The sequence below is a fragment of the Mytilus californianus genome, unplaced genomic scaffold, assembly GCF_021869535.1.
Source record: "Mytilus californianus isolate M0D057914Y unplaced genomic scaffold, xbMytCali1.0.p SCAF_7, whole genome shotgun sequence".
Taxonomy (NCBI): Eukaryota; Metazoa; Mollusca; class Bivalvia; order Mytilida; family Mytilidae; genus Mytilus; species Mytilus californianus.
Genome location: NW_026262723.1, coordinates 42,509,995 through 42,526,891, shown reverse-complemented (window position 1 = coordinate 42,526,891; position 16,897 = coordinate 42,509,995). Strand labels below are relative to the sequence as shown.

Below are 16,897 nucleotides of genomic sequence, written 5' to 3'. Positions count from 1 at the left end.
CGTCATAACAATGACTGCTGTTTTTATTGGCACCATATAAGTTACGTTTGGTGGACGTATTGTTCCAAAGACGGTGAGCATACTATGTAAACCAGTTTTGCCAATCATTGTTCATGCATTTGTATAAAAAACACATGCCGGAGCCTATAACTTCACTTTCATCTTTAACTGATAACTGTTGATTCAATTTAAATTTTAAAAGGCAAAGGTGGGGAGAGTTTTTTACGTCTTTCTGACGAAACGCTCGGATGCACCAAAGTTATAAAGTGTTAATTTTATCTTTTACTTTAATGCAAATCCCCGAGAACCACGAAAAAGGCGCTTCGAAAGAACCATTTTTAGTGTTCATATATATGTTAGTGGCAGTAAGTGAAATTTGGTATTAAGCTTAAATCGTTGGCAATAATCTGACGTCGTAACGTTTTATTCTCAACCGACCCTCATTGTCAATTTCTAGATGTAAGTCAAGATATGAGAAAGACTTAACTGTATCTGTTGTATCCTATATTTCATGTTCGATGGGATAGATGCGTTCATCATAGTCACCAAACTTTGAATTATTTAGTGAGAGGACATCATCTATATACCGAAAGTGAAGTTAAAGAATAATGCAAGCTTCTTTTCATTCTTTCTAAGAAGCCCCTGTATGAAGTCAGAATCATATGAATGAAGGACCAAGCTGTCAAGAAGAGGAGCACAGTTGGTTCCTATAGGAATGCCGATTTTTTGTTAAAAAAATACGTCCTGTAAACGTAACAAATGTGTTGTCAATCAAGAAATCAAGCATCTTGATAATGTCAGTTTCAGAGAATTTTTTGTTTGAATCAGAGTTTTTTTTTACAAAGTACGATTTATCCCTCCCTAAGACAAAATATTTGTATCTATGTTGGCCATTCTTTTTTATGAAACAAAGCAGGACCAACTCGTTCAATTAGTCTTTTAGTTCAGAATAGGGAATACTTGTGTTAAGTGTAGAAAAGTCAAATGTGTTAGTACTATTGTAAGATGAAAGAGTATTAGACTGTATGTACTCTAACAAATCTTTTGAACGTTTTTTAGTATCCACATCTAATTCACGCCGCCTCTAGAATAGGTAGTTTCACAATAACTTATAAGCTCGGCTTTGATTTTTGATAAAATTGGTGTTAATAATTTAGATAGAGGTTTCGTGGAGCACTTGGAAGACCTTGCAATATAAAGTACTAGTAGTTTGTAAGGACACTTGTGTTATTAAGGTATCCATTACAGTGAACGGAGATCCAGTTATTCATCTTTGGTTAAAATTCCAAAGGAACATAAAACCATCCTATGATTATCTAGGATTTCCCATTTGGTAAGTGTAGTGGGGGGTATATGTTGAGCTTCCAAGAGAATTGTCAATACCTTATTCATTTATCAAGCAGTCTACGTAATGTGATTTACAAATTTAAACGATGTTGTTTTGGGCTTTATCTTCAGGGACAACAACATTTTTGTCATGGAGGTAGGCAGGTGCGTTGCAACATTTGGGTCTTTAAAGATTGATGTAGCATATGTATTCATAAACCCATTCGGCTTTTAATTCCGATTTGTATCAACGACCTAACAGTCTTTATCCAGTCGGAAAGAATATCTACGTCTTCTTTCTTGCGTTAAACCCATTGCTTGACATAGTAAACTTGATAGATTTACTCTTACTACAGGATCCAGGGTTTTAAATCTAATATAACCAAAGGTGTACATTCAGGATACTTTGTAGTATAAGGGGCGCACCAAAAATTGTGAAAATTCAATCTCTGCAGCATATTCTGACGTATTGTATATACAAAAGAGGGGCGAAAGATACCAGAGGGACATTCAAACTCATAAATCGATACAGTTAACATTGAAATATTTATTTATTTTATAGTAATTAAAATTATAACACAATGTTGACTGCTGTACCCCAATTTTTTACATTTTCACCTACATTATGTCTGGGTTTTTTTTTTGCTTACACATTGTTGTCAATCTGAAGGAATTCTATGCGACTGTCATAAAATTGAGAGGTTTAGCTGGATATAAAACCAAGTTTAATCCATCATTTTCTACATAAGGAAATGTCTGGATCAAGTTAGGAATATGACAGTTGTTTTCCATTCGTTTGATGTGTTTGAGTTTTTGATTTGATAAAGGACTTTCCGTTTACTTCTTGCAATTCTAACTGTGATTACCTTGATAGAGAATAAATGATTGATACTTAAAAGGCAGCTACAATACCAATACTTAATGAAATTGAAATTCTTCCTTTGAACGTTTAACAGGCGCCATCATAATTTGGTCGACAGTTAGTTATTGTATGTACTTCGGTTCTCAAGGTAATTTTGGATTAGTGGTTTTTTTTTTTTGGGGGGGGGGGGGGGGGGTGGAAATTTGGCCATACTGTTGATTTTAAATACATTTAATTTATGTTTGTCCCTTAGATATCACAACTTTTGTAAAAGACTGGTAGTAATAATTCACAATATACCTCTACTTGGTGAAGTTTCAAATCAAATCTGTGTCGTTAGAACATTTAATGAATATCAATGCATGTAAATTTATAAAGAATTCATCGTATATATCATATGACTGACATTTGATATGTTTTATCTATGATTATGATATAACATGAAAGTGATGAAAAAACACAAAATAAACTTTTTAAAAGGACTAAACCACTATAATGGAGAAAAATTTAGAAACAGTTACATAATTAAAATTAATGCAGCAATTTTCTAAGGTTGATGCTGTGTATAGGAAAATAACTGGATGTTTATCTAGCTTTAAGATATAGACGTTATATGTCATTTGAACAATAAATTCAATCTTGATTTATATTCAAAGCCTAGCACTCAATGTAGGTCATTTAAACACATAAAAAATACCAGGCTAATAATTTGGTACTCCAGACGCGCGTTTCGTCAACATAATACTCATCAGAGACGCTCAAAACTTAACAGTTGGAAGGCCAAATAAATCATACACGAATTTGAAGAGCATTTAAAACTGAAATTTCCACAAAAAACATTGTACCAAATGAGGCATAGGAGTTTATTCCTAGGAGGGGTGTTGAAAAACTATAGTTTTTCGAATAATTAAATGAATGCATGTGTTTCAATAAAATAAAAATTAAATGATTAAATATCAAAGCCATAAAAGTATGAATGAGTACAAATCAATTTTGAAAAATAATCCAGCTTCCGTTAGTAAGTTGTATAGATATATGTCAGGGTTACATTCAATGTATATCATGGTGACATTATATGTATACTCATAGATTGGGTTATATATAATAAGGACAGACACATCATGATTCGTTTAATAATCAAAACAATCAAAACAGATAAGAATTCAAAAATTATAGAAAAAAAACAAACCTTTCAAAACTGCTTCGGCTTTACAAACAAATGGTAATTTTCTCAAACAGTTTCCAAATGTTCCATATCCATCTTTTTTTATGTGAACACAATCTCCGTACCCTATGTCCGGCTGGTCATCTTCCCATACAAATTCCTCCAACGGTACAGTTTTATTTACTTTACTCCATATTGCCTCATTAGCCGTCAACCAGCTTTCCCTACGACTTAGACCTACATGTAAAGAGCCTTTTTACGTTATGTACACAAATAGTGAATTAATATTACATCAATACACAATTGGAGAAAGGACATATTTTGATTTTTTTCTTGATTCATTCTATCATATATGTTTTGCTGTACCTCTTGGTAAATTTCCCCAAAATTCAGGAATTAAAAAACGATTTTTATACAGGTTTAAAAATGAGTAAGCCCGAATTTTTTACCCCGTCTTATAAACCTTTTTATCAATAGGAATTCGGGACAACCATCATCATACCTAGAGCAAGGATGTTGTCACAAAATGATCGCCAATCATACTTTTAATATGTTTACTGTTAACTGACTGTGCAATATTTAAAAGTGTGACAGGGCATATAATGTTTATTCACTTTCAAACTGGATGACAATCCTCTTCAAACGTCTTATTATCCATTATCTTCTTTTGTCAATCCTTTAAAAAAAACTCCACAAAGATACCAGACGCGCTTTGCGTTTACAAACGACTCATCAGTGAACTTCGAACAAAAAAAAATCCAAATAAAGTACAAAGATGAAGAGTATAGGGTTCCTCAAATAACGAAAGGTTTTGTCAAATACAGCTAAGATCATCTTTTCTGTAGTAGAAAATCGTTAGTATTTCGAACAATTCAAAGTTTTGTAAACAGTAAATTTATAAATATGATAATATCAATGCTGTTCTATATCAAGTGATCATTGTATTTTTGTTTAATGGTTATTGATAAAACCGTAAATATTATAAAATTGTATTTTTGAAAGTCCGGTTGTCTGTCATGAATGTGCATCTGCACACTTGTGTGAACGTTAACAAATTTTTTTCATTGATTTTTGATTGAAACAAATAAAAAGGGTGACGACCTGTAACCATAAGAACAATATACTACCACATTAATTAAACTCCCTTTTTTTCTTCCATAATTGACTAACCTGACCAATAATATTCCCATGTTGACTTTGCTAAATGATCAACCGCTTTAAATTCATCCACATCTAGCACCCAAAACAAATACTGGCCTTGTCTGTAAAGACAATGACTATAGCTTACCATAATCTTCATTGTGTTACTTAGCATTCTTATATGTAAATAATGATCATGTTGGTTTTTGATTCTATGAAATGGCCAGCGTAAATATCAAAAGTGTTTTTGAGAATGCGTTGAAAATTATTTGTTTCTATGCGAGCATTTTTACGAGCACTTGTGATGATTGCTATTGTTTCTATTCATGCGTTATGGTGATTTTTGTTTTATGTATGTGTTATTAGGGGTTTTGCTTTTATGTATGCGTTTATGCGAATACAAAGATGATTTTGGTTTCACTATATATTTAAATGAAACATTGTAAGTGGTCATTGTGTGTGTGTGTGTGTGTGTTTTATGAATAATGTTACTCCACTTATTTTTCATGTAGAAGCATATGAAAGATGTTACGACTAGTTTATTTCTGTTTATATGATTTTTATATAACTTTTTACAGTAAAAGCATAAAAGTACCATCCAAGTTTTACATATATTGTTAATTTCAAAATTTTCTGTTGGACTAAATTTCGGTTTTTCGCTAGATATGCACTGTTTCGTGTGTATTTAAATTCAAAAGAAGAACTGTAAAGGAGTAGGTCCAGTAAGACCCCTTTTGGTCCCAAAATATAGCAGTTATACAAAATTGTTAAAATGTAAACTTTAAGTTATTTATTGGAAAGAAAAATACTTCTGTTACATAAATATGAGCGGTTTTTGACAATACAATCCACATATAGCGGGTACTAGCATCATTAAGTCATGCTAAATTACCGAAATCTTCAAAATTTTAGCATTTGAGTTAAATTTTAGAGGGTTTCCGTCTGAAATGGAAGTGGCCGCATTTGTGTTCATTCTTAATATTTAAATTTAAGTTGTATTTGATGAAAATACATAACATATATAAAGGTTAAGAGTGAACACAGATGCGGCCACTTTCATTTTTAACAAAACCCAACTGAAAAGTGACATATTATGGCATATTTGATAGATTTTCCATATTTAAGCTTGAATTTGGGCGTTTTTAATGACTAAATCAGTTCAAATCTTTCACATAAACTAATTAAATCGACTGAAGTAGACACTTAAGTGTTTAAAAAGTGTCCAAAATCTTTCATCAGATGAACCTGAAATATGAGGCCAAAATCGGCCCTTACCGGACCTACTCAACAGAACGGTGAATTTATCAGCAAAAATCAAATTTTTTGAATTAAATTAGACAGAATTACAAACTGTGAGACTTTTCTTAGAACGTAAAATAGCATCATATAAGAAGAGAGCCATCAGTACTGCAAATAGACATTAAGACTAGAAAGATTAAGAATATTCGAGATATACGGTTGATGTTTTGGACGGCAACTTACCGTTTGCACGTCCTGTCTGCATCACTCCAGATCATTGGTACGTCCACAACAGAGAAGCAGTATCCTCCGTTAAAATATTGACCTGGATAATAGAAAACAGAGATTGCAGACTGAATAAGAAATTGAGCAACTGATTAGGAATTATTGGATTTTGAAATGTACAGTCTAGCACGAATGATAAACATACTCTTTTGTTTAAAAGATCAAAATTTGCACTTGATAGAAATAATAATACAGTATGAAAACACCATTCTAGACCACGGTCTGATCTGATCAGCCCTGATAATCTGAATATCTAGTTGTGACATCTTAAAATAGAATGTCAATGTAGTTTAACTTGATGTGGCCTTGTAATTTTATATCCGTCTAACTATTGTGGTCGTACCTGCGGGGCAGCTGAATTCGATGTTCCCAAGACTCCCTTCGTTCTCTTTGAAACTAGCCTGCGGGGAAATCTGAAAAAATAGAAATATAAAAATAAGGAGATGTGGTATGATTGTCAATGAGACAACTAACTATCCACCAGAGTTCAAATGAAGTGGATGTAATCAATCATAGGCCACCATACGGCCTTCATCAATGAGAAAAACCAATACCGTATTGTAGCTACATGTATATAAAAGGCCTCGACATGAAAAATGTGAAACGATTCAAATGTGAAAACTAACGGCATAATTTATAACAAAACAATTTAGAAAAAAAACAAATATGACAATGACTATTTTTTAAATATAAACAATTGACGTTGGGATTACACATTCTGTTGTGATAGTTTATGGAGACTATTTCTTTTTTATATTTAAAAATCTTTATTTGCTTAACTTCAACAATTTTTTATGCTATTTTGTCGCGTATCACATTAGTATTTTTGTCTCGCCTGCACCTGATTGCGAATCATAGGGATCACAATCCGGCGGCGGCAGCGGCGGTGTAAACTATTGGTATAAAGCATTATAGTTCCAGAGGTTAAAAGACTTGAATGCTACATTCGTTGTATAAAATTGCTTTAAGTTACGAAGTTTACGTCTGTCATATGTCTATTGTCCTTAACTTCATTTTCATTGTACAGCGACAGCTTAAAAAAATGTAGTTTTTGTCATATGAATTTCCTACTTATAGTGAATAATATGATAACCGTATTTGGTATATGGGTTCCTTGCAAAGTCTACATTGTCTGTCAGACAGGGTTCACCTGACCTTAACCTCATGTTATCGATCAATGTTTAAGTTACGTGATTATGTTCGTTTCTCGGATACAGAAGGTCAATCATATGTGGTCTTTGGAATAATTGTAAGATGTACATGTCAGTCTGGCAGGTTTCATCTGACCTTGACCTCATTGGCATGGTTCATTGGTCAATGTTAAGCTTTAGTGTTTTGTCTGTTTGTCAAATACAATAAGCAGTAGGTCAACTATATTTGGTGTATTAAATGATTGTAATGTGTAGATGTCTGTCTAGCAGGTGTTGTCTGTCCTTGACCTCATTTTTGAGGTTCATTTGTCAATGTTAAGTTCCCGTAGTTTGGTTCTCTTCTCAGATACTATAAGTAATAGGTCAACCATATTTGCTGTATGAAATTAATGTACGGTGTACATGTCTGTCTTGCATGGTTCATCTGACCTTGACCTCATTTTTATGGTTCATCGATCAATCTTTAGTTTTCCATCTCCAGCCACTTTCTTAGAAACTAAAAGCAATACGTCAAATATTTGGTGCTTGAAATTCTTGTGAAGTATACATGTCTGTCTGGCATGTATCATCTATTAGTCAATGTTAAGTTTTCATGGATTGGGTCTGTTTCTTGGATACCATTAGCAATTAGTTAACTATATGTCGTGTCTGAAATGATTGTAAGGTGTACATGTCTGCGCCTAGTAAGGGTTTATCTGAACTTGACCTCATTGTCATGAATAATTGATAATGTTATGTTTGTGTGATATTTGTACCTTTATCTTAAAGTCTTTCAACATAAAATTGATCATTGTCAATAAAGCAGGCGAGACACTTAGCGTGTGCACTCTTGCTTTTTTCTCGTCCCGGAAAAAGCAAATGGCAATGACGACGCTTCCATAGTATGGATACGAAGTATGACCTTTTTTAGATTCAATATAACTGCAGCAGTACGAATAAAGACAGCTTTCATGTTTTTCTTTGAATTCCCGTTTTATGCACAAATCAGAATTCATCTTTTTGGTAAAATTTATTTTTGTTTAGTCTTATGATTTCGCTACTTCCTAAGGAAATAAGTTAAGTGTGTTGTTTGAATAAGCCTGGTGATGTGGGACTGTAAATTATTCGGGGAATTGTCAACTTTTTCTGTAAGTTTTGTACAATTAATAATTGTTTTATGTTGTTGTTGTATGCCTTTATATTTACACACTAACTATATTTGTGACACTGAAGACTATTTAAGCTAAGAAGACTGATCCTTTTTGCTAACCATAAAAGCAAATAAAATATGTTTAACGTGAAATAATACTCATAGTAGTACCCACTTCTTCGTATTTTTGTTTTATTATTTAACGTGCAAAAGTTTAACAACTGTTACAGTTCCAATAGATCCTTCTGATAGTGCTTATAATTTGTTTAGCATTGAGTTCAGCTCTGTTTAACATTCTTATGTATATGCTTAAGGACTTTCTAAGTTTGCAACATGTTTTCAACATATTTGTGCATGTATGGGTGTGTAAGTTTGTGGGTGCCACAACATAGAGTAAACAGTCGAATCTTGAAACAATATACAGATTAAAAATTACTTAAAAATACAACAAAACCTGATTAAAAGCTTAAGAATACTGACCATAAACATCATTGATTTGCAAACGAAACAATTGCAAGTGCTTACAAGGTCAACAAAAAAAAATTTAAACAATAATTATAGCTGCACAACGAAATCTTTGGTTCGGCAATTGCAAGTTGAAAGATATGTATAATTACTTTTAGTAAAAAATGATACAAATTCCATAATGATTATTCATTTTCTCATATCGATGAAGATCTGAAGGTTTTCGATAATTGTATAAAGATATAACAAACCCCTGCTCTCCCTATGGTCTTTCTATGTATGTCAATTAAGGAGAGTCAAAAATAAGCACGATAACCTGTTTTATATTAAGATTTTTCTAAGATGTGATATCTAACTACAACATATTTCAAAATTACAAAAAGGGCAATAAAACCTGAAACTGTTTTACTCCCCTTAAATGACACAGCACCCCAGCGACAAATAAAAAAAAGACAAATACGGACCAAAACACTGTCTTTTATGATAATAATAAAAAAATGGTGCCATGGCGAGCAGTGAATATCCAAAGTGTAGACAAGTAGTAACTTAACAAAACACAAAATGCCCTAAAGAACAAAGACATTCTGAAATATTTTCTGTGGGCATTTAAGGATGTGAAATATTGATGGCTGTTCATATCTTTAGATTTCATTAATATCTCTTACTTATTTCGGAAGAATTATTACTTAACAGTGCTAACTGAAAGGCTTGATATCACTTTTTGAACTTGTCCTATTAACTTCATCATAAAGGTATTTATCTCTACTGCACATTATTTATTTTTTTTTGTTAGTGTTTCCCCTGAACTTTTATTTTTGTCTTGCTTCGTTCATTTATTAAAGTGTTTCTATGACATATAAAACAAGTAAGAAACGTAATTGATCATTGCACCGTACAAAGGGGTAAATCCATTTTCAACTTAATTCATTACAAACAAGGGTCGTGGTCAATAAGTCCTCCCATCTTTACTCCCATCCTTAGTATGACGGCTTCATAAGGGTAATTTGAGGTTTTAACAACATTCTGGCGTATTTTTGAACTTGTAAATAAAAGTAAAATTTCAGCACATAAAGATGACTGAAAACTGCATTTTAAGAATTGCTGTTTTGGCTTTTTTTGTAGTGTTCACAAAATGATTATTAGAACATGCTTCTCGAAAACCAAAATTTTACTGAAGGTCAAACTTTGATATTTTATCTTTTAGAGAAAAGAAACTTATGTTGGTTTACAATCTTATTCAATACGAATTATGAAAATCTGTAGAATATGCAATTTTGTATCAAAAAGGGCCTTAGGCGTTCAACACAAATGTGCATAAGGCTGAACAACATTTTGAGTTAATGCTGTTGTTCAACCTTTAATGTGAACATTGTATTATATTTGACTTGTTCCTATTCTACTGTAGATTTTGACAACTTTCGGATTTAACCCTGTAAATATAACCAATTCAGTGCCGCGGACAATGGAGCTACATTTTGTTCGCATAGCAACATTACTCAAATATTTTATACAAAACTAAAATATATATTACAGATGGACGACATCAATTAATCGTATACGGTCGTAAATAGATATAAGATGTGGTCCCAGTATGAGTGCCAATGAGACAACTCTCCATCCTAGTCAAAATTTATAAAAGTAAACCAATATAGGTCAACACGGAGCCTTGGCTCACACCGAACAGCAAGTTATAAAGGGCCCTAAAAATTTCTAGTGTAAAACCATTCAAACGAGAAAACCAACGGTCTAATCTATATATAAAATGCAATTATGATTTTTTTTATATTATTATTGCTACAAAATATATTACACGGTGTGAAAGAATAAAACATTTTGTAATGTACATGACTTTGTTGTACTGCTCAATTTTACAACCGAATGTAAATAATAAAATTATATGAATAAATATATTTTGTTTTCCAGCCAATGATCAAGTTTAGAAATTTTATCATGATAAGTAAATTTTTAGTAATAGGAGACCATATGCAAATACTTATTTGTTCTCCTATATAACATCCTCATTTGCATAAAACAAGGAAGAAGGTTTACCCTTAATCAAATGTCACACCAGATATCAAATTTAATTGCGTCGTTGGTTATAATCAATTCACTCTTTGTTCTTTTTCGTGAATCGGTACCTATTACATATAAATTGGGAGTGATATGAATCTCGAATTACCTTTAAAAAATGTAGGTCTGGAGTAAAGATGCAATCCCTTGTCTCTTTAGTCAGATAATTATTTAATGTGATAAGAATAAACCAAAAAATGAATTTCGTTCGCTTGCTATCAAATATCATGTAGAAATAGAATTCATAGTATTGCCCATTTTCTGCTTTAACTGCCACTTCTTTTGAGCATCTCTGTACTAAACAGTTTCCCGGTTCTTGCAAGAATGGTGTTAGTACAACGTAAGTATGTGGTCAACAGAAAACGAATGTACACTTACAAAAATATACAAATCTTACCTGAAAACCAATAAATCCAAAAAATAATGAAATAATTAATTTCATTTTTGGCATATTAGGATTTATAACTAGTGCATCAAAACTTGATTTCCGTAATTAACACATTTCATCGATGTGTATCTGTTGTTTAAATGAGACAGAAAAAAAACAGATACGATCTAGAAAGAGAATGTCGTTTTCTGAAATCAGATATTGGGCTCGTTGTGGTCTAATACTTCAGTAATTTGAAGGGAAGTCTCAGTGAATCACTGAACCACCAGAAAAAGACAAGTTAAATTTAGATCTTACATAAAAAAAGATACATTGTACATAATACATGTAAATGATTTTTAAAAAATGTATAAGTTACACAAATTATTGTAACGGGCTCTTACAACAGGCGATGATGTTCCAAAATATTGCGACAGGGAAAGCGTATGCTTATTTCATTGAAATTAACTTTTCATTGGCGAGACGACATTTTCTTTACATTCTTTATTTTGTCATTACTTGATTCTGTGTTATATTCTAAGGCAAAGTCGAATTGTAATCGTTATTCTGAAAGACATGTATAATTCACACTGTAAAAGAGTTTTTCTATCACATGGTTTAGCACTAAAAGATAAAGATTACAGAAAAATTACCTACAAAAATTAAAGAATACAGAAATGACGGACCCCATCAAGACCCTCATAGATTTGTAATACAAAATGCAGAATGAAAATTCACCATAAGAAATAGAATATCACGGGATTTTATTGATTAGGTTTTTGTTTATACATAAAAAAGAAGATATAAATAAAAAGGAAGATGTGGTGTGATTGCCAGTGAGACAACTATTCACAAGAGACCAAATGACACAGAAGTTAACAACTATAGGTCACCGTACGGCCTTCAACAATGAGCAAAGCCCATACCGCATAGTCAGCTATAAAAGGCCCCGAAATGACAAATGTAAAACAATTCAAACGAAAAAACTAACAGCCTAATTTATGTATAAAAAAATGAACGAAAAACAAATATGTAACACAGCAACAAACGACAATCACTGAATTGCAGGCTTCTGACTTGGGACAGGCACATACAGAATGTGGCGGTGTTAAACATGTTAGCAGGATCCCAACCCTTCCCCTAACCTGGGACAGTGGTGTAACAGTACAACATAGAAACTAACTATAAAAAATCACTTGAAAAAGGCTAAGCTCATCAGATGGATACAAATAGAAATATATCTAACAAAATATGACTGTTTGACAAATCTGTGCTGGGAAAACAAAACGATAAGTGATCTTGTTTGATTTTATTTAATCGAGTCTATATGCAAATCGGGATAATAAAAAAAATAGTACTTGGAAGAAATCAACAAAGTGGAACTCTTACTTGGACTCTTCATGACATTTTCTGCATGGAGGTTAACAATCTGAATTAGTACATAACTTAATTTTCTCATCCGCTTGCCTGGTATCGTCCCTACTAAATGTACCTTCTTGTCAAGTGTTTTCAAGGTCGAAAACTATTTTTTAATTTAACTTTGTGCTATGTATCGATGAATTTAGCTCTTTTAAACTGACTTTTATAGTTTTTCTTTTCCAGCTAACGTGTTTAACCCCGCCGTATGTGCCTGTCCCAAATCAGTAGCCCGTTAGTCATTAGTTGTTTGTTGTTGTATACATAATGTTTGTTTTTCGTTTATTGTTTGTGCCTCAAATAAGCTGTTAGTTTTTCTAGTTTGAATTGTTTTAGATCTGTGATTTCTGCATGGGCACTTTATAGCTTACTAAGCGGTATTGGATTTGCTCATTGTTGAAGGCGTATGGTGACGTATAGCTTTTAAGTTTTATGCCATTACGTCGTTTGGTCTCTGCTGAGAGTTGTCTCATTGGCATACCCATCTTCTTATTTGTATATTCTATTCATTTAAAGACCAAAAAAGATTGACTGCCGGACTACATGTATATAAAAATAACAGGACTGTTCAAGTATTAATTAGGTGCAGCCCTCAAGCTTCAATAATGTTATTGTCTATTGTATTGGTGGTAGAGTGTCTGACATGTCCGGCATCCAGATTCAATAGGATCGTATATCACCTTCCACATGTTCCATGTAACCTGCGATTACTATATCAGTGATTATAGGAATCTCAGATGTAACCATTCAGTTTGAGAATTTACCCTACAGGTTGACTTTGCAAGTGTTTGTGCACATAGCATAACTTATAATTATTGTATATAAGGGAACTGATGCACGATAATCTGCAGAGGAGCTAGATCCATGTCATAAAACGGGTATCATTCTTTTGTCGTGTTTTACATGCAGTACTTATCCAGTAGTTTGCAGGTACGTGGTTAAGTCAGTAATTCTGACGTAACCTATCCGTGTAACCTTTAATTTCAGTTTTGCTTTTATTTATTTTTTTTTTCACAATTTCCGTATTAAATCAATCTATCGATCAAAATATAATACCTCTATAATTGAAAATTTATTATATCTTTTTAAAGATCACAGTAAATGCATCATATACTTTGTAATTTTGTAAATGGCTAGCTTTTACCGAGACTTCCAAAGAATTTGAAAGGTATTAATAAGGGGACGAAGTCCCCTATTACAGTAGAAAAATCAATAAAAAAAAAAAAAAAAAAAAAATCGGGAAAATTTCCCGAAATTTTCATTGTACTAATGAACTCAAAATCGTTAACTTTTTTATTTTCAGACTTTTTTTATTTTCCCGCATTTGCGCAGAAATCTACTTCCTTTTTCCGGTCTCGTTTGCATGAGTCTTTGAGTAAAATATATATTTATCAGTCTAGTAAAATATAGGAAGGAACGCAATACCAATTCCATTTTTAATAATTCCTTGAATGGCTTGATATGAAAAAACATTACCTCATGGATAGCGTTTCTTTGTTTACATTGAATATGACGTCATAACATAAATAACGTCACAACTAAAATTCCGAACAACAGAACCGAAATCGGAAACGTAAGGGTATTTCCGTTTCTTTTTTGAACAGATTTTGAAGTTAAAATATGTTTGAATACACCTTATCGCTATTTGTCCGCCATTAATGGACATCACACAGGTTCCCGTAAAATTTTGACGTCATAATACAAAATATCTGACGCCACAATGGAAAAGTGATTGTTGTATGACGTCAAAAGTTCAAGCGGGACAGATTCTCGGGTCAGCCGGGAATAGCGATAAGGTGTATTAAAAAAAAATAATTCATACAGACTTCGTCCCCTTTCACAGGTAACGCCTGCCTCATATTAAATATATGGTGACATATACCTCTGCGTAAATAAAAGGCATATATTTTAATTCTAACATTTTAATAAGATTTAAATTCCACCAAAATCAACAGATTATCTAAATTATCGATAAAGATATCAATTTACGTATGCATTATAACAATTATTAATAAAGTGAAAATAGATTAAATAGACATTTTATATATAATTATTATTTTTTTGTCTTTTACACTCCGTGACATTTGTATTGCCAGGTTCTATACTGAATTATTAGATAACCTTGGTTATGGAATGATCAGCATATCTAATGAAAAGCTTCACCTACAGTGATGCCCGGGTGCTGTATCTAACAAGCTAAATCCTTGCTGAGACTTCTTATAATACTTCTGTATAATACTTCTAATAATATGTAATATATATGTTTCTGTTTTTTAATGTATTAATCATGCTTTTTTTTTTTTTTATTAAATTCAGTTACTTTCCCATCAGAAATTATGCTGGGAATTGCAAAAAATGTTTCTTTATACAACATATATAGGCTAACAACAGCTATCGTGAAGTATTCTACAGGTTTTCTGACTTCGTTCCTTTTCACATGCAACAACTGCCTCATATTAAATATATTGGTACCAGGCAGTTCTCTTTGATGAAATACGTTTTTCTTTCTAATTTAGACCTTTTTCTTCATGAGACTCGGAGTCATCTGTATGATTTACAATAGATGATATACTCAGGGGCGGATCCAGAACCTCGATGTCTGGGGGGGGGGGGCACCAAAAAACCAAAATTAAAGATTTGTTTAGATATGTATATATGCGAGTGTGGGTGGTGATGGTGTCACGTATTGGGGGTGATGGTGTCACGTATTGGGGATGATGGTGGTCGTGTGTGTGTGTGTGTGGGGGGGGGGGGGGGGGGGGGGGGGTCGGGTCTTCATTTCTATATCTTTTCATTATTTTTAAGCAATTATAGGCAACAATATGAAACAATTCAATTGAGAAAACCAAAGGCCTTATTCATAACAAAACAATTTACGAAAAAAAATATGACAGACATGAACCAACGACAACCACTGAACTACGGGCTCTTGACTGAGGACAAGCACATAAAGAATGTGGCGGCGTTAAACAGGTTTGTGAGCCTTAACCCTTCCCCTAACCTGGGACAGTGGTGCAACAGTATAACATAAGAACAAACTATAAAAATCAGTTAAAAAAGACTCAACTCATCAGATTGTTCATCACACATTTAATCTGTTTTCTACATTTTTTGGACCCATTTTTTTCTAGTCTTTACTTTTTGACCATTATTCTCTAATCTGTAAATCCCGTTCATACCTTCGTTCACGGTAAACCATTCATACCCTCATTCACGGTAACCTATTCATACCATCATACATGGTAATTGAAACAAGAAAAAATATACACATATTACTGTACTATAAGTAGGTTTTCTAAAAAAACAATATCATGTTATTAATGATTATATATAAGGCACAGACCTTTCATGTTTTGTGGCGGGGAAAGGTTTTTTAAAGACAAATCGTTGGTTTCCATAAAAAAAAGTAAGGGGAAAAGAAACACGACATTCAGTTTAAAAAAGTGCTGTATGCATTGAAAAAAATCGTTTGTTGTTTAATAAAGTCCGAAAAAGACTGTTCTGAGAAAGACACATTCCCCAGAAACCGTATACAATGTGAGTGCTTGGTAATAAAGACGTATCTCATATTGATACTAACATTCTTGACACTTAACATCTATTTTTACATGTTCTTTTAAGAACGATTTTAGTTGGTGATTTCTTTCCTGATCTGAAGATTTCACTTGTTAATCGATCTTGATCCTGTAATATTTATTAAAAACCAATAAATATATTAAAATATTAAAAATATTAATTCCAATCAGCATGTGCATGTACATGTAATTTACATAAATGCTTTTGGATATAGACATTACACAAAGGTGTCAATATTTACACACCCTTTGATAAGTTGTCATAAATCACGCATGTTGAAGCTGGGGTTAATTAACGACCAATTTCGATCTAGATAAGCAGATACAGTAACAATAAAACTATGTTAGAAAATTATTTTAGTGACCCCGACTGGGGGGGCACGTGCCCCCTATGCCCCCCCGGTAAATCCGCCACTGTAATACATTATTTACTGTAGATTCACTGTAACTCTAATTATATCCTTAAAACTTATATATCTGTTTTCTATACCTCTACACAAAATTATCAACTGTTGGATCAGTTTATATCTGGTTTATTATACATATTCTTGTGTTAGAGAATCATTATTATTGTTTTTTTGTTTAACTTGAAAAGACATGTATAGTAAGAACCTATACAAATCCTTGTCTGAACGACATATTTACTATATGTGATCATATGTAGGTCATTAACATAGTTGTTTTTCATTTTCCGGAATTTTGTACCG

At 32.6% G+C, this 16,897-nt stretch overlaps 1 protein-coding gene across 10 annotated transcripts in view; it reads right to left on the bottom strand.

Moving 5' to 3' along the window:
• LOC127709457 (uncharacterized) overlaps positions 1-11,424 on the bottom strand; it is a 378,921-nt gene extending 367,497 nt beyond the window's left edge. For all 10 annotated transcript variants that reach the window (XM_052215024.1, XM_052215025.1, XM_052215026.1 and 7 more), the window contains exons 1-5: positions 11,230-11,424; positions 6,361-6,430; positions 5,976-6,057; positions 4,524-4,615; positions 3,378-3,590 (exon numbers count right to left, since the gene is read on the bottom strand). In XM_052215024.1, the coding sequence (XP_052070984.1) occupies positions 3,378-3,590; positions 4,524-4,615; positions 5,976-6,057; positions 6,361-6,430; positions 11,230-11,283 (511 nt within the window). In that variant the 5' untranslated portion in view covers positions 11,284-11,424. The remainder of the gene's footprint in view (positions 1-3,377; positions 3,591-4,523; positions 4,616-5,975; positions 6,058-6,360; positions 6,431-11,229) is intronic.
• Between the last annotated feature and the right edge of the window lie 5,473 nt (positions 11,425-16,897).